Source organism: Zeus faber (assembly GCF_960531495.2).
Source record: "Zeus faber genome assembly, chromosome: 1".
NCBI classification, from domain to species: domain Eukaryota; kingdom Metazoa; phylum Chordata; class Actinopteri; order Zeiformes; family Zeidae; genus Zeus; species Zeus faber.
The window spans coordinates 42,109,299-42,127,773 of NC_137193.1; the positions used below are offsets into that span (position 1 = coordinate 42,109,299).

The 18,475-nt window shown below is 43.8% G+C and overlaps 1 protein-coding gene across 1 annotated transcript in view; it reads right to left on the bottom strand.

The window, feature by feature from the left end:
• Positions 1-18,475, bottom strand: part of celf5a (cugbp, Elav-like family member 5a) — a gene marked incomplete at its 3' end in the record, with an annotated part of 227,347 nt that overhangs the window by 91,081 nt on the left and 117,791 nt on the right. Inside the window, exon 3 of the mRNA XM_080013585.1 lies at positions 7,080-7,128. Coding sequence (XP_079869711.1) covers positions 7,080-7,128 — 49 coding nt within the window. The remainder of the gene's footprint in view (positions 1-7,079; positions 7,129-18,475) is intronic.

The window sequence follows — 18,475 nt, forward strand, 5'->3', positions numbered from 1 at the left end:
TTGCTTTATTTTCCCCTCGCTCTGTCTCTCACTCCATCCCTCGTTCCCTCCCTCCATGAAGCAGACCACGTTGTGCTGCTGCGGAAGCACATTCAGCAGCTTACAGGCCCAGTGAGCTGACTTGACTCGGGGGCCGATGTCCAGTGTCAGTGCTGTTTGTGTGAGTGCACCAGAAGGGATTTGGACATGGAGTGCAAGGTTTGGATGTGTGACCCAAAGCCCGGCCCTGACCATCGGATTAGCCCCCCCCGCCGTCCAGACCGCACTCACCGCCGTATCAACCTTTTCCCCGTCAGTGCACAGCAAAGCATATTGTGTGCAGTAATCTATTGTTTCCAAAAATAAGATATACTGTCTGTTTTTGCCCCCCACCCCCAGCTTTATCCTCCCCACTTGTCTCTCCTTGATTTACCCGTGTTCACTCTCTCTCACTTCCACGTATCTCAGTGTAAACTCTCTCCTTTCACCCCTCGACTCTCTTCATCCATCTTTACTCTCCCCCCACCCTTAAAGTTGGGGATCAGTGGAGCTTAGAGGTCTTCCTGCTTGCTTCATTACTGAGCGGCTGTGACATGGGGAGCTCCTGTCTTTAGCGAGGAAAGCAGAGCTGCTGATGTTTAATACATGGCCCTCTCTGTTGTGTTTTCCGCCAGATAAATTCATCATCAAAACCTGAGCGCAGAACGGCAACGGAGCATGTAGCCTGGCTCCCTTCCGTTCCTTTTTTTTTTTCTCTCTTTCTTCCACCTTTTTTTTTTTTTTCCATTTTATGCTCCCGCTCCAAATCTCTCTCTCTCTCTTGGTCTCAGTCCATCTCTCCCCTCGCTATCTTTCCCCCGCCATCTCTCTCTCTCTCTCTCTCTCTCTCTCTCTCTTTTCTTTCTCCCTCTCTCATACTCCCTTTGTTTCGTCACATCTCACTGAGCTGGAGCAAACCTTTTCATTGTCCTTCAGATGGAGTAAACACACGCACAACAGACCGTAACGCTGCCGCTTAGCCTTCAACACGAAACACGGCCACTGAAAAGAAAATTGACCTATTCCATTAAACATGTGTGTGTGTGTGTGTGTGTGTTTGTGTTTGTGTGTGTGTGAGTGTGAGTGTGTGTGTGTGTATGTGTGTGTGTCCGTGATGTGACTTTGCGCATTAGAAGTACACATGGGTAAAAACATGCATTCCAGTTATTGCATACTTCAAACTTTTCATCTTGTGCTTGTATTTGTGTATGTGTGTGTGTGTGTGTGTGTGTGTGTGTGTGTGTTTGTGTGTGTGTTGGAGCCGTATTGGTGTGAACATGCGTGTTTACCTGTTTGTTCTGTGTGCGTCGGTGTGTGGGATGGCACATGTGTGTTTTTGTGCACAGAGGGAGCTTGTGTGCGTCACGGCAGTATGGGTATGCATGTGATGTGCTTTCTCTCTCTGCGTGGGTGTGTGAGTGGGCAGCAGGGTTGGCTTGATTATGCCAGAGCCTGTTTCTAATCCCGCCTCCCCTCGGTGGGCTGGAGCTCTCGCTGTGCCAGGCGGGCCTGCTGAAAACACCAACAGGGTCCCAGCTGACAGCAAGCCTGCTCCGCTCACAGCTTTCTGGAATGAATCCGGTCGCTGACGCATCTACTGAACAACTCCAAATGTCAAATTTACAATGTGCGATTTCCACCCACTAGAGGGAGCACAAGCCTATCATAATCTGATTCAAGCACTCAAACCAAGAATGCCAGTCGGCCAATCTTACTACCCTCACGGGAAGTTGTCAGGGTCCAGAGACAGACGCTGCAATGACAGGAGGCTTTGCTAACACAGTGAAATGAGGCGCTAACAGACAGGAGATGTTTCACTAATTATTCAGAAAAACAATGCCTAAAACAATGACACATATGATATTCAATTGTTTAGGTGATTACATCGTTAAATCTAAATTGAGCAGTCTGATCGTGATTTCACTGAGTATAAGAACAACGTGTCCATCAAGTTTAAAGTACAGAAAACCTCCTTGTCCATCAAATTCAGGCAACAGGCAGAGAACACTTACAAGGGGTTCAGATACAGCCAGTTGTTGCCACCATGTTTTACAAAGGAGAGAACATCAATAAACTCCCTGACTGTACGGGGCGGCCACTTGTTTGAAAGACAGGAGCTCACAGTTCCTTAGCATAGCACTTGCAGGGTTGGACTGGGAAGTGAGAAAAGGCATGAAGCCAAACCTACAAGAGAAAAAAAGATTATAATGCAAGGTTAGAAATAATGATTCAATAGGCAACAAATCCGTGTGGGAGCAGGGCACTGGAAATGAAAGAAGATATACGGTATCAAAGAAATGAGGGAGAAGGAAAGGAGATGGGGGCAGATTTTAAGGACAGAGTGCTGATGGGGGCAACACAGGTAAAGCTTTTACAGGGAAATCAAAGTGGAAAACGTTGCTCTATCCTGTGTAACGACTCCATGTCCTCTGAGGAGACATTATTTGAGCAGTCGTTCAAAAGGAAAAAGGAAAAGAAAAAGAAAGAAATATCTGCGGCAGTCAGTGCCAGTCATGGTGCCGTGCAGGAAGAAAAATCAATCTATTTCATATCAGAGATCTGTGAAGAGTGAGGACAAGGAAGGCACTGGTCCCCGCTGATTCCTTGCTGTGCTGTTTTTTTACAACATAGTTTCCCCAACAGAAACATCCCAGAATAGCGCGTGTCATCTGGAACAGATACAGAATGCACGGGTAGGATGAGTGTTCTTAGCGTAGATTGGGGGAGTGATTAGGCATTTATAGTCATTTTGCATCCCATCTTTGATAGGCACCGGCAAGGGTTGACAGAGCGTTAGAAATAAATGCACTCTACTGGATATTTTTTCTATTACAGTGGAAACAGTGCTCTGATCACATGGAGCAGGTGATGGGCAAATTAGCATCAATCGGGGGTAGAGGTAGGACGCCAAGAACGTGGAGAGCACTTGTTCCTGAGTGGGCACATATGTTTGAATCAAATATTTCTGCAGTGTTTTATACGTAGCATTGTGTTATCCTTCATACAAAATTCGGTGGCGGTAGTGTTTAATCACCATGCCATGAAGGCTGACTTAAACTTTTGAATTATAGCTGTTATTATTAGAGCTGTACATTGTTCTCCCATTACACCTTTCTAGTCTTAATAACCAGGGGGAGCTGCTCCTCCTTCAGGAGCAAGGGTCCGACAAGCCCAAGAACCAAGAGAAAACCAGAGGACAAAGTTCTTTTTTCCCAATGGATGTCAACTGGACACAGGTGATCTGACCTGAGCTCTCCATAATGAGATTAACAAACTAATTAGTGTGTGTGTGTGTGTGTGTGTGTGTGTGTGTGTGTGTGTGTGTGTGTGTGTGTGTGTGTGTGTGTGTGTGTGTGTGTGTGTGTGTGTGTGTGTGTGTGTGTGCGTGTGTGTGTGTGTGTGTCGAGAAAACATGCCCCACATTGGACTACTGCTGAGGCTCACTGGAGAACAGGTCTGGCTGGGTATGATTCCCAGGTTCGTCCCTGGTGTGCCCCCGCAACCCCCGCCCTCAGCTCCCCGGCACTAAAAGGCTAATTAACAGCTCTGCAGCTTCTTTGGCTCTAGCAGGGGGCTCTCTGGGGAGAGGTGCCCTCCCCACACAGAGATTTATAACGTTAAAGGGAGATTTCACTCAGGGGTGGAAATCACAGGGGGTGGGGGGGGTCGAGACCCAAGTAAATAAAATATGACGATGTGCGCGCGTCAGGGGTGTGGAGACAATGGGCACACATGCGATGGGGTGCCAGTGATCGGCACGCCACAATGGTGTGTGTTTATTTTAGATATGGATTATGTTCATTTACTCCATTTCCCTATGGAGCGAAACAAGAACCATGCGTAATGAGAACACTTTCATCGTGACTCTCCTACACCCGCAGACTGCACAATTGTGCTTGCTCTGGCTTCCTACAATCAAGGGAACTCAGAAACTCAAATAGCTGGCGAGTTTTTTTAATTGTGAAAATGAGGTATTATTCAACCCAATTTACTCCGTCCTCTGCCTCTATGTCTTTGCAGCCAGTGGTTCGGCACGCCACAGCACCATGTACCCCAACACTCAATCAGTTATTGTATCTGTTGACTTTGCAATGGAATTTCCACTTAAAGACATAAAAACAAAGACATTTGAATATACAAATTTAGGTTCTGTAACTTCTAACGTTTGAATGAAACAAAAATTCCCCGACATTGTTTATTTGTTGTGAGGGTATGCCCGAAGACATAACACCTAAAGATCTTAAATATTGGACTTTATAGCGGCAGCTTGGACGACTAAGCAGCCAGAGCGGACTAGATCGTCTAACACCTCCCACAGGCAGTAGCAAGGGAAGCTTCAGGAAGACCCAGATGTAAGGGGCTCTAAAAATTCAATTACACCAAATACTGTCAATGGCAGAAGTCAGGACAGCTAAATCAGAACCATGATGGATTCAGGAGTTTAAATTTTTTTTAAATAAATAAATAAAGAAATAAATAAATAAGTTGTTTAATTAATTAATTTCGATAATTAATTAATTAATTAATTATTCGGAGCGTAGACCTTTACCTCTTCCCGCTTTTCCAGTCCTTCCCCTCCCTTCTAAACCATTAAAGTCACGATAGTGTTTGATTGCCCCTGCGGCGGCACTCTGAGCTGCTCATTTAATATGATGTGCAACTCTCAGGCCTGTTCCAGCACTCATTTGTTCCACTGTGGGGACCCCACGGCTGTCCAATAAGGGGACCCCATGCTGGCCAGAGTGCCCCTGGAGCTCTAAAACCGGCCACTCGTGGCCAAGTAAAGAGACAGCTGAGTGTCATTGTTAATGTGGATACATAGCACCACAATGGCAAAATCAATGGAGCTATAGGGGGCATCAATCTTGACAGCCCAAGACCTCTTTGCTTGTCTTTCCACCCCTGTAAAGCTGTGGGTGAATGGCTGCGGGATGCTTGGAAATTGAGGTGAAAAGAAGGACTTAGAGAGAGTGAGGGAGAGAGAGAGACAGAGGGAAGACAAGAAAGAGAGAGAACATGGAACACACAGAGAGTGTGATCTTGTTTTTGGCCTTTCTGCCATCTTCATCTCCAGGGTTTAGGATGTCCTTTGAAGATTGTATCTGACAGGCGGCCAAGCGGCCAGCCATCAAAAAATTCAACAAACACCCCCCACCCCCGAAAAAAATACAGCGGTTTCCAGGTAGAGCTTTAGAAGTGGAGCATGTCATCGACGGCAGTTGGCAGCATTCTCTCGTTTCACTGCATCTACGCTCCCTCCCAATCTATTCCTCCTTCCCCCATGGAGAGATCGAGGAAAAAAAAACATGCAATGTGCAGCGTTAAATAAAGAAATAAACAAACAAAATGAAAATTAGGGCTGTCAATTGATTAAAATAATAAATTGCGATTAATTGCATGATTGTCCATAGATTTACCGCAAATTAATCACGTTTTTTATCTGTTTAAAAGTTACCTTAAAGGGATATTTGTCAAGTGTTTAATACTCTTATCAACATGGGAGTTGACAAATATTCTTGCTTTATGCAAATGTATGTTTATTGGAAATAAATTAACAATCCAACCAATGAGTGAGAATGTAGGAGCACGCGTCACCGGATGTCCCGCCTTCTCTGTCTCTCAGCCAATCACGGCGCACATAATAAAAACACAGTCTTTTATTTATAACTTTTTAAATTGTGCTGATGAAAATCTTGATGGTACCATTCATGGATTATTAAACATTTGGCAACTGCTACCATGACGTGACGGCGGGACATACATGAGGTGAGGTACATCCATCTTCAGACTGCTCAGAGGATGGCTTTTTACAAGTATTTTAACATATTCACGGATCGTGACTATGTCATGGTTTCAGTGAATGAAAGTTTACATCTTCAATTTCGCAAATATGATAAAAGTCGGATTTGGACGCTTATTTTGAGTATTCTCTGCAGACACCGTGTTGTACCTACACCTGTTTGAATTTGCCAGGGGTGTGCGTCTGTCAGAAAGACAGAGAAAAACTATGTTGCATTGTACATATCAGTAAGACGTGTGTGTCGATGCAGCATGCAAACGAAACAATCATCAGTAGTATTTTGCCCCCCCATCCCCGTATCCCTCATATGTCACTTTTCTGCGGCAGCTACAGACCTGACATGATGTAAAGGACACACACACACACACACTTACAAACAGATCAGACGGCGAGGATTTTGAGCCAAGCACCCCCCCTAGCTCTATGGTCGTAACAGAACATGCGTTAATTTGTCAAAAAAAATGTGTGACGTTAAAATAATTTTTCGTTAACATGTTATTATTGCGTTTACTTTGACAGCCCAAATCAAAATAAATAAAGAGTCAGCGGAGCATCGCTGCCAGACAGCGGCATGCAGGACACGCCGTCCACAAAGACAACAACAGCCTGATTCATTGTCTCCACCATCGACTGGAGGGACGTTTCCCCGTTACATTAACATATATGCACCTCCGCAGTGAGTAAATGAAAGCCTCCTAAAATGGGAGAGCTCAAAGATGACAGAATTAGGGCCAAGTAATGAGGATCTTGGCAAGGGCTCCTGCAAATTTATTGATTGTTTGGCAAGCTCCACGCACTCCTGCTCCATTTTCACTCCCTGTGTACCATTTACTGGCTTGTTTCAAACAGACAGCAACCACACAGTGCGGGGGGCTTTGAGGAGTGGAGGGGGGTTCTTCCAGTATCCTTCCAGCCTGATTGCTATTTAATTTACAGTGGGCTAGTGATGGATGATTTACAGCGAGAGAGAGAAAGACAGAGATAAAGAAAAATTCAGAGGGGAGGGAACACCTGGAAATCAAACCCCAGCTTTACAGTACACCTTTCCAAGGGCTGTATTTTAATATCCATTACAATCAGTGCATCAGTCACAGAACAACAGATTAAAATGGGCAATGGAGAAACGCAGCCATGACAAGAAGTACCGAGAGGAATAAAGAATGAGAGGTCAGAGGGGAAAACAGGGGGGGACAAGGGGAATTTATCCAGAACCGATGAAAAAGTGGATGTGCATAAGTGAAGAAGAAAGGAAGACAACTACCTCCACGGCTCTCACTGTCGGCTGGTTTCACCTGGATCGGGCGAGTCATCTACAGGAAGAAGAAGAAAGAGAAGAGGAAAAAGAAGGACAGGAAGAAGACAGAGAGGTTAGTGTTTGTGACTGGGGCCGTTGTAGCTATAACTTACAAACAAAACAAATGTGTCGAGGCCTTTTTCCCCCCAAAATCACAGCCGTTCCAAGATACTGAGCAAAATGCCACCTTCCGACTGCGTTGCCTTGCAGTACAAATACCCTGATACAAAAGGACACTGGTAAAAGTGAAAGTACCACGTTGACATTTCTACCGAAGGAAAAGTATTGCTCTTAAATGTACTTAAAGTATAAAAAGTAAAAGAACTGGTCATATTCAGTGTCTTGATACAACAAAGCCTATAATACAGTATAAAGTGGTATCGTACCTTTTTTTTTGTAGATGCAGATCCTGAATACAGCTTTACAAGATATACTACAGGTGGAGTAACGGTAAGTTACAAATGTAAATCCATTTTTTTGTGTTATTTTTTTAACTAAAGTAACGCGACTGTATGGATTTGTAGTGAAGTAAAAAGTATAGATTATTGCTTTGAAATGTATTCATCTCATTCATTCAAATGGACATTGGAGTTATTGTGCATTCTCTCTCTCTGTCTCTCATAGGTGAGTGTGTGTGTGTGTGTGTGTGTGTGTGTGTGTGTGTGTATGTGTGTGTGTGTGTGTGTGTACGTGTGGGTAGGGCCCACGTGCGCCCTGCGTGAGAGGGTCCGGGGCCTAATAAAAGTGAATCCAAGCCCCGCATGGCAGATCAATGCGGGGCTATTGATCCGGGCTGTGGGCTGTGGAGAGCATCTGGCGGGGAAGGATTCTGCGGTTAGGAGGCTCCACTAATCCACTGGAGCCTGATAAGAATGGCATCGGCGGGATTAGACGCCTCTGTCATCACAGTCCCCGTGTCACGCTCCCTCTCCAAGCCCCATTCTTACCTCTGCACTACTTTTTCATTATTATTGTTCAGGCTGAGCGCATTTCGTCCAAGTTGCTCCCCATCAGTTTTTTGGAAGAGAACGTTTGAAAAAAGAAACTGACAAAAAAAATAAGCGTTTATTTATTTGTTTATTTATATTGGATCTTCTTCTTTAAACTGGCAGGAGATAATAAATAACACAGTACACACACACACACACACACATACACACACCACACGCACACAATAGGTGGAAGAGCATTAAGCTTCAAAGAGGATTCATATTCCCAGATCTGAAAGAGATTAACTAGATAGAAGGATGTCTGCCTCTGGTTATTACTCATTTCAGGTCGAATGGCAATCGCAGGATTGCTGGTTTAACCCTTTGCCTCCTAATGGCAAAAAGTGAGGAGAAATCCCAAAACACCTCAATCATGGGACTTGGACCAGATGGATTCAATGATTACCATGTCTGCAAACTGAATAAGCTGGTAGAGTGATCTGTTGGATGGAGAACCTGCATATTTAGCCACAGTACCTGTCAAATAGTATGGGAAAAGTACCAGGATGATCTGACATATCTGGTGAAATGTCATAGTTACAAACACTGCACACGACACTGGAATGATTGTCCCACAATACACTGTGAGGGCAAGATGCCAGTTAAAGTTTCTATTCTGTGTCATCACTATGCAGTGTCCTCATTTTTTTTACGCACAATAGTAAAGTGCAAACTATAGTATGACCATGAAGGATGTGGTCTATTTCCCTCTTTACCTCTGTCTCTATCATCCAAACTAAATAGTAGAATATTATTATTTCCAGCCATTTTATCCAACTGTAGCCCTGCCCTTTCAAGGTTCTCTTCATCGGTCCGGAAACCATTTCTGCAAACGCTAAGTGAAATAACTAAAAAACAGCTTGAAAAGAGCCTCATATCAATATTTTTTATACTAAAATATGTTTATTTTTTTTTCCCCCTCCCCGATCGTGTATCTTTCTTTCTGTCCAAATCCGGGGGAAAGAACTCAAAAGGTCAGATTTAAAGACAGGGCAGTCCAATAAAAGCACGGCTTGTTCAAGGAGAAACAGCATAATGGGATTTTAAAACGTCTTAATAACATGCTGATATATGAGGGAGAGGGCCCAGGCCCGATTCATTAAGTGCTAAATGTATCCATTTTCACCTTGAGCAACCGAGTAACCTTCCCTCTCTGAAATTATTCCATAAATTTACCCATCGTAAATAATAACTAGCGCCCTGGCCACGTCTTTGTGTGAAAAAACAGGGAGGATGTTATGGTTTTGAAGGTTGAAGTTGAAGTCTGAACCCGTTGTCTCTTTTCCTCGGTGTGTCGACGACTTCTTTTCTTTCTTCCCTGCTTTGCTTCGCAGGCAGGCGCGCTAACCCCGCCTGCCGTATGTTAATGCGAGGCCACGGGGCCCACTGCTCCCAAGCATGTAGGGATAGATTACACAGCCAACTACAGCACCGCACACGTGTTCAAAGCAACCTTGGAGATTAAAAAAAAAAAAAAAAAAACAGCGAAATGAGATAAAAACATCCCCAGGACATATCCGCAGATAACTTTGCAACCTTCTTGCTCCTTCATATCACCACAGAGGATCATGTGACATATATATATATATATATATATATATATATATATATATATAGAGAGAGAGAGAGAGAGAGAGAGAGAGAGAGAGAGAGAGAGATTTTTCTTTTTATGTGACATGAGAAAACGGAGCAAAAAAGCATTCCGTTCTTCCTTCTGGTTGATTCGTGTTCTAACTGTATCGCGGAGGAGGAGGGGGAGGAGGAGGAGAGGAGGAGGAGGAGGAGGCGGCGAAATCCCGAAATGCTGCGCCTCCTCAGCGGGACGTCTGAGTGGGTGGAATCTCGCTCTGAGGCCAGTTACTGTTCAGGCTTAATGGTCCATTTAGTTGCCCGAGAGCAATGCATTATGGTCCTGAAAAATCGCTCTTGATGGCTTTCAGTTGATTACATATCTCTGGCGCGCATATGAAGAAATACGGGGCTAATCCCAGTACAAATGAGAGGGCACTGAGTAGGAAGTGTACTTTTTTTTAATACTCTACATCGGGACCGGAATAATGTATTATTACAATAATAACGGGGACTTTTACTCAACAGTGATATATATTGCAATATCCACTCATGAATTACAAAAACGCACGTTCAAGAATTCGACGGTGGTTCATTACGCTGAACTACTGTATATGGTAATGTGCAAGTATGACATCACATCATATCATACTGCCTCACCACTATTAATATACAATACAACAACATTATGCGTCACACTGCGGTGATGATATCTAATTTTCACAACGATACAACACCAACCAAAGACAATAAACAATGATATTGATTAATCACCCGGCCAGTCTGTACACACATACTCCCTCTCTTTCACACAAGGAAACATTAAACACTTAAAGGATGGTGACAGTGTGTGTAAGTGTGTGTGTGTGTGTGTGTGTGTAAAAGACAATAACAATTTAAAAGTGCCGGTGTTGCCAGGGAGACCCTTCATTAGCCCTGTGGTCCTGCAGGGTTCGGCCACCCGGAGAGAGGGCGGCACTAAACAACAACACATTTCTTCTTCTAATTGTGATGCTCGCTGCTCCACCATTCAGCAAGCCGAGGGAGGGGTGTGTGTGTGCGTGTGTGATTGTGTGAGGTAGAAAAGTAAAGAAACGGAAATAACACACACACACACACACACACACACACACAGACGCATACACACGCATGCAAAAATCTCCAAACACACCAATACTCGTGCGTGTGCAGACGCGCAGAGCGCTGCCTGCAGCTCTTAGATAAGATTTGCTTTTGCAGCTTAGTGGCATTTCTGGTCGCCCGACTCCTCCCTTCTGCCTTTCACATTCAAACCAGCGCTGAAAAGAACTTGGCCGCAGAATCGCAGCATAAACACTGTACGTGGACAAATAACATCTGAGCGCTCCAAGGGCCGCACGGACACACACACGCACGCACGCACGCACGCACGCACGCACGCACGCACGCACGCACGCACGCACACACACACACACACACACACACACACATTACCACGCATGTATGCACACAAACAAACAAATTTATGCAAACAAAGAGGCAAACTTCTGGATTGTAGTTCAGTGTGCAGACACACCCACACACACACACACACTCACGCTCCATTCTGTAGAAATGCTAATAACGTACTTGAGGATAAACTATTGCTTGCTTTTATTTACACAATCAATTTATACAGTAACTGGTAAAGTTGTTTCAATGTTAAACTGATTTAAGGGATGCTGCACTCAGAAACACAATCCCTTTATTTAGAAACTCTGCTTTCATATTTCCTCATTAAAGGCCATGGAAAACCTTTCTTAAACAACTTTAAAGCTACAATAAGTACATTTCATTCGCTCGTTGTGCAAATTGTCTATGATATACTGTATCTCCACTCAAGCCCCTCCCCCAACCTACTCCGCTACTCCCGAACTGGTTTCATTTTCGTTTGTATAAGCATGAATGAATGTTCAGCGAGCAAATAAGCGACACTGGGAGCTCCTTCTGTGAGGGAGACTAAAATCCTAAAGCAGCCTCCATGGCTTCCTTGAGCGGGTGCTATTTGTCGCTCATTGTCCAATGTTAATGATTGCACCTTTATGTTCTATGGAATAACTTGTTTATCAAGTCAATCAGATACGGGTGTTTTAATCACTTTAGTGTTACACAGGGTACCAGTATAAGCCCAAAGTATAGAAAGCATGTTTTTGAATTAAAGGAACGCACCCCATCGCAGGTCCAGACTGAGATGTGCACTGAAGCACACTGAGCCATGAATCGGTGACTTTTAAAACCTGCACAACAGTTATGGGACTCTCTCTCTCTCTCTCTCTCTCTCTCTCTCTCTCGCGCGCGCTCACTCTCGCTCTCGCTCTCTCTCTCTCTCTCTGCATGTGCAGCTCTCAGGGCTTTGGAAATCCTGCACTTCTATATGCTTTTATGGAGCTGCCTCATTTGACCAGTTAAGCCCCCAGTCAGTTGAATTAAAAGCTGTTAGCTCCAGTACGCTGCTGTTCTATAGAGAGGCTGAGATTGAAGCCCCGAGGTCCACCATGCATAATGTACTGCACAATAGGCCTGAGTGGACTCCGAATTCGCTCTCTCTCTCTCTCTCTCTCTCTCTCTCTCTCTCTCTCTCTCTCTCCCATCATTTGACTGTTGGTGTAAACATAGAATCAAAGTTCATCCACAGTCAAACACATATCGTATGATGTATCAGAAAGTTGAAAATTCAAGCAATTTTTCCTCAATATCATATATACGTTCGATATGGCTCCTGATCCAGTGCATACCTAGATCCAACAGTTCCGATGTTATCAAAGCTCCATCCTTCCATCTTGGTGGTGAGTGGAACCATTTCTCCTTAAACTGTTATTGGCTGCCAGCAATGACCAAAGGCACCCAGCTAGGACGGCCATGTGATTTCAGATGAGATTGAGCCGGCCAGGGAAGTGCCCGTTAGTAGTGCAGGGGATTTAGGAGTCTACCGCTGCAGTGTCTACTCCAGTAATGAGTCTTCCTGGCAAGTAGAGTTCTGCAGGATTCAGCGCTACAGAGCCGTTTTTATTTCTCCATTACGATCACAGAGGAAGGAGAGTGGGTGGACGGAAACCACATCCAGGAGATGGTTTCCATCTTAATTGTGTTTTTCGCGAAATCTTAATCTACGCAACAAAGTAAAAAAATGGCAACACCAAAATAAACTGTAGTCAGCTGTTTATTGCACTTAAACATATTTGAAAGTAGCACACTGACACTCTTTCTGAAGTAAAAATTCATAAGTAAATGAACTTACATTTTAAAATAAAAGTATTTGTCATAGTCACCGCCCTGATATAACAGAGCCAATACAATAACAATGTGTGTCATAGACAGTCATGAGAATATACACATACTGTTCATGTGGTCAGGTGGGTAATCCACATTTCCTAAATTAAATAAAGTTTAGATTGGTATATATGTAACTACACCCCCTATCAGTAGGTCATTTTAGGTGTAAACGCACGGCCGTGCGCTCTGTGCCGCGCATGAGACGTCCCCTGGCATTCGGCAGGGCTGTAAATGGAGTAATGGTTATTCCGCCGTCATTAATACACATTAGTCGGCTATCAAAGCTCAAGTTGCCGTGCGACCTTCTAGCAGGAGCATAAACAGCCCCCTCCTGACCGCTCCTTCTCTGTTGTTATAATTAATATTTCCAATTATTGATCCAAGAGAGAGTGCTGAGTGGTACTGCCAGGGGCCGCCAGATCCAGATCATAAATTTACACCAGAGGATGGAGAGAGACGGAGAGGGAGAGAAAAGAGATACATAGAAAAGACAGATAGAGAGATGTGACTGCACACTCTTTTTATGACAACCAGAGCAGGAAACATAATTAAAAACAATAAGTGTAAAATAAAGTAAATTTAAGAGATGTTGCTCAGGCCGCAATTCTGTATTTCAACACTATGACTCTACTGTAAACAAATAACTTTTACTCTATTAAAATGTCTCACTGATTTGTGAATTCTGTTACATGGATTTGCATATGTGAATATGTTATCGGTTTGAGGTAGCTGTTATTGTTATGATGTATTTTCAATGTAAAAATAATTATTTGAACTATTTATTACTATTATACTGTAATGCAAACTGCTAGTTATGGCAGTGTATTTCATGTGAGATATGGTCGTATGCATGCAAAATGTGAATAATATCAGTGTAATTGAGAGTTCACTGTGTTTGCAGGGCGTTCTTACAGAAACCAACCGCAAAATATGCAATAATCGAGCCAAACAATAGAGCGAGAGCGACATAGAAACAGGGAGGGAACACCTGTGTGCAAAAAACTGACGTACCTATGTGTACCTGTTCACGTGTGTGTGTGTGGGAGAGGAGTGTGTGTGTGTGTGTGTGTGTGTGTGTGTGTGTGTGTGTCTGTGTGTGTCTGTGTGTGTGTGTGTGTGTGTGTGTGTGTGTGTGTGTGTGTGTGTGTGTGTGTGTGTGTGTGTGTCTGTGTGTGTCTGTGTGTGTGTGTGTGTGTGTGTGTGTGTGCACGCACGCAGTATTTTAGCCGATGTGATAAAATGTGCTGGCGGCAGCAGTGTGCTGGTCCTGATAAGAGGCATCAGTCAGTGCTGAGGCGATGGTTGCCATTATAAGCTGTGGGATTTCTATCAGGTCCAACACAGGAGTTCCAGCTCCAGGTGAGCGTGTGATGGGATGACAAGTGCACGTCAGCTACTGCTCATCCAAATGTATGTTTATATTATAAATGTTTATATTCTTATATTTTATACTATTACTACTACTTATTATTATTATTATTGTTATTATTTTTTTTTTTTTATTATTATGTTGCACTAACAACCATGTTCATATTAGGTATTAGATCCAGTTTGGCAAAAGGAAAATCATTGGGAGTAAACCTGATTGGCATCAGAATCTTTTAAATTGATCCAACCGCCGTAGTTGGTTGAAGCTATTTTCTCAATACTGGATCAATTAGAAAGATTCTCATGCCAATCAGGTCGACTCCCAATGATCAAAAAAAAAGGCTATAGGTTGAAAAATACTTGATATGGTTGTCATTGTTGTCATCAAGAAGTCATTTGGGCATTTTTTTATAAGTAGTTCAATGTCTCACTTTGGACCTAAATTCCACGGCCCATTTGATACAGTTTGTGTGTCCAGCAATGTTCCCATTTAATTTGTCTCCGTGGCTAATTCAGAAACACGTGTGATGTGTAATAGCGTTACAAGCACGCTGCCTCACCACAGCATCTCTGATGAAGGCAGTTGGACCTGCTGTTGTCTGATGCCATCCAAGTGTACACCTCCCACAAAACACAAACTGCCTCTTAGAAACAGCCTGAAGTCCATCTGCAGAATGCCTTCCAAAAGGCTTTCCAAGCCCAATCGGCTCTCTAATAGGTCGGCTAGCTCAAGTGCTGGGTGATCTGCCTGCGAGCTGTAGCCCTCATTAGACGGACCTCGGATCTCATCCAGATCTCATAAAGGTTCAATATCACCCATATCAGCTGGCAACCCTATCAACCTAAAGAATTAAGGGCGTCGCCTTGTTTGTTTGAGTCTGACCTTTCGTTAATTTAAAGTCCCTGTGAAGTCAATTCCGAGATGTGTTTGTAACCACATTAAGTAATAGCTAAAAACATTTATAAAAGACGCTGACTATGTAGGACTGAATTGTGTTCTCTGTTAGATCGCAAAACTGTTTCTGTGGTCCTGATGTTTTGGCGGGCCAAAATCAGGGACGTGTCACGTAACCCTCCCTAACACTAGAAAATAGTAGGGCACATTAGCTTCGGCGGTTCTCCCGCTCAATTCCGAGTTACTACAGCCTGCACTAGTTTGCTATCCAGCTGCGGCGCCTTCGTCCCTCAAATGCATCTTCCTTGGATGCCACAATGTACATAACAGCTCGGTCTCCTTACTGTATTTACATTTCTGTTCCGTCCTGAGTGCGGCGGCTCCCGCAGCTCTGTGCGTTCCCGGACAGCAGGGCGTTCCCCGGGCGCAAGGATATGTAGGCATTGGATCCATGGTATTTGACACTTGAGAGAGGCTGCCCTTCTCTCGTGATTGGGCATGGTTTCAGCGTGTTCCAGTGTGTCAGCACAGAGGGAACTGCCTTTTTTTTTTTTTTTTTTTGTCCCCAAGATTTTGAAACCAAATTTTATATCCTTGGCAATTCATTTTTAATCATTCAAATTTGGCCGGGTGTTCAATAACACATTTTTCTGTGGAGTGACAAACTCAGAACACATTGCTCCTTTACAGGGTCTTTCAGTAATACATACAACAAGTCATTTTAGAATTGCTTATGAGCTTCAATAAATCCTTTGTCAGTTAGGGGTGGTATAGACTAATCAACTAGTTGACATCACGACCACAAGTTTACTGCTGCTAGTTAAAAAAAACAACAGAAAATGGTTTGCAATAAAGGTTCTGGCCGCCAGCTATGGATGGCAGCATTGAGCAAGCAGAACGAAAAGTTATACATCTAATCTGAGCACAGTGTCATCAATGGAATGTAACGGTTTATGAAGTGCGATTGTTCCAAAGGTCTTCCGTAACTTTAGACTGCACTCCCATCACCCATTATCAGATGAACTTACAAAATTTCAAATGCGAAATTTAAGGACAAATTTTCACAGTGATGTAATTATGGGACCACTAAAGAAACGTCCTTGTTTTATGCAGTGGAGTTCTATCAAACCAGTTAATGTTCATTTTGGTTCAACTTTACCGTTGTTACTAACTGCTGCCTATTTGTTGATTGTGTTCTAGGGGTGTCACGATTTTTCCAATCCACGATTCCATTTTACTTTCGATTTTAAGGTCACGATTCGATTTTCGATTTACATTTTTTTTTTTTCCGCCACTGACGGCTATGCTATTGTTAGACCATCGAGGCTTGATTTGTAAAGAGTTTTCCATCAGTAACTTTTATCTGAATAATACTACTACACTAAATAATAATACAAATATGGGAATATTTAAACACGCCTAAACAATTGAAGCTTTATAAAAATTAGACCTCGAATAATAAATAATAAGTTACTTATTACACTACTATTGTACTAATAGTAAGCTACTCACCAAAATTAGTGCAGAAAAACAGACGCTATTTTCGCCAGAGGAAACACTGGTAGTAAAAGGCAAATTACTACCTGTGTCTTTTCTTCTACATGTACTAATTCCGACTTCCCAGTTCAAATGGAACTGGCCATTAAACATGATCGGCTTGGTCTTCAACTCTCAGTTTATGCGTCTGCCCGTCCGCCTTATTAGAGTGGTCGAGATCCGCTGGTGGGCGGGTGCAGTATGCGTTGGGATGCGGCGCAGCAGACCCCTCCGCAGGGCCGACCGCTGCTTGCCCAACTCCGAACCAAATTTCATGAAAGTCGGCTCGAGGCTGGGCGAGACGCCGTCGACTCCGGGGGGCATCCCCCGGCTCACACTGCATTTGTTTACCGGCGGTTCTTTAACGCCCTAATATGGTGACCGAGTCGAACAATATTACCCTCCAAGATATGGGGAAAATTGTGAACTTGTGATTTCGAGGTTTGAAATCGAGCGCTCATTTTGACCGGTTTTCCCCTAGGAACACCCCTATTGTGTTCAGTAACTCTTTGACAAACAAATCTCTTCCCTTCTTTCTTTTATTTTTCTCCATAGGTCAGCTAATCACTGACACACAATCAGACTTTTTGCACGTTGGATACTTTTGCTAAACAATATGACTGTTTTTTTTGTAGTCATCATGCTATCCCTAGTGTCAATAAATATTGGTATTTCAACAGCATATAATGGCTATTCTTCCATTCTTAAGCAACACAAGAGAGAAAGGTTGCCAAGCAATGTGGCAAATTGAATCAAACTTTGATGGTCTATGATTGAAAGTAACGGCTGTACTCGCACTGTATCTTTACCACAGCCAATCGGAGCAGTGACCTGGAATCATCCGTTTCATTCGAGCGGAGCCTGGAATGCCCTGGAAGCAGACACATCTCTCGGTTTGCGCATCACAGAACTTGGCATTGTCTTGACACTCCCGCCCATCTCCCTACGTGACTGTGTCTGGGCGTCTCGCGGAGTTTAAGCTCTCGACTCGTGTTTGTGGAGGGTTCTCTGGACTCGGCTGTGTGGGTGACAGAAACAGTGTGTGCAATCATGAGGGGAGGCAGATACGGGGATTGAGTTAATGCCTAAATCCTGTCCTACTGAGCCTACAGCCGGGCGTCCAAGAGATAACGAGACAGAGAGAGAGGGGGGGGGGGGGGTGAGAGAGGGAGAGAGAGAGGGATGAAGAGTGGAAGAGGAATGACAAGTGTGAGAAAAGTGACAGAAAAAATGTAAAAAAAGTAAAATAAAACAGACTGAAAGACAGAGAGAAGATGCAGATGCGTGAGCAAGAGAGGAGTGTGTGGGTAGAGAGATGATGAAAAGAGGGGATGAAAAATATCACTCATTCCCTTCCCAACCCCCTCTACTCCTCCCTCCAACTTTATCCTCACTGGCTCACGTCCTGTATTATTAGCCATACTTTGGTTATCAGGGGAAGGGCATCGCTCCTAGACATCTTTGGCAAGGCTGCTCTTCAAGTTATTGACACAGCCTAAAGTGTGAAGCGGTGGGGGACTCGTTGTAAATCTGTGTCAACAAATGCCGGAGCAGTGGCACACCACATCTCTCCCTCTCTTGCTCTCTCTCGCCTCATTCCTCTTTCCTCCCCTTGTGCATTTACCCACCTATCTAATGAATCTTATCTGCAAAACACACTTGAGGCTTAAGCTTTTTGGTGGGCCTCTATCTTCCTCTCTCTCTCTCTCTCTCTC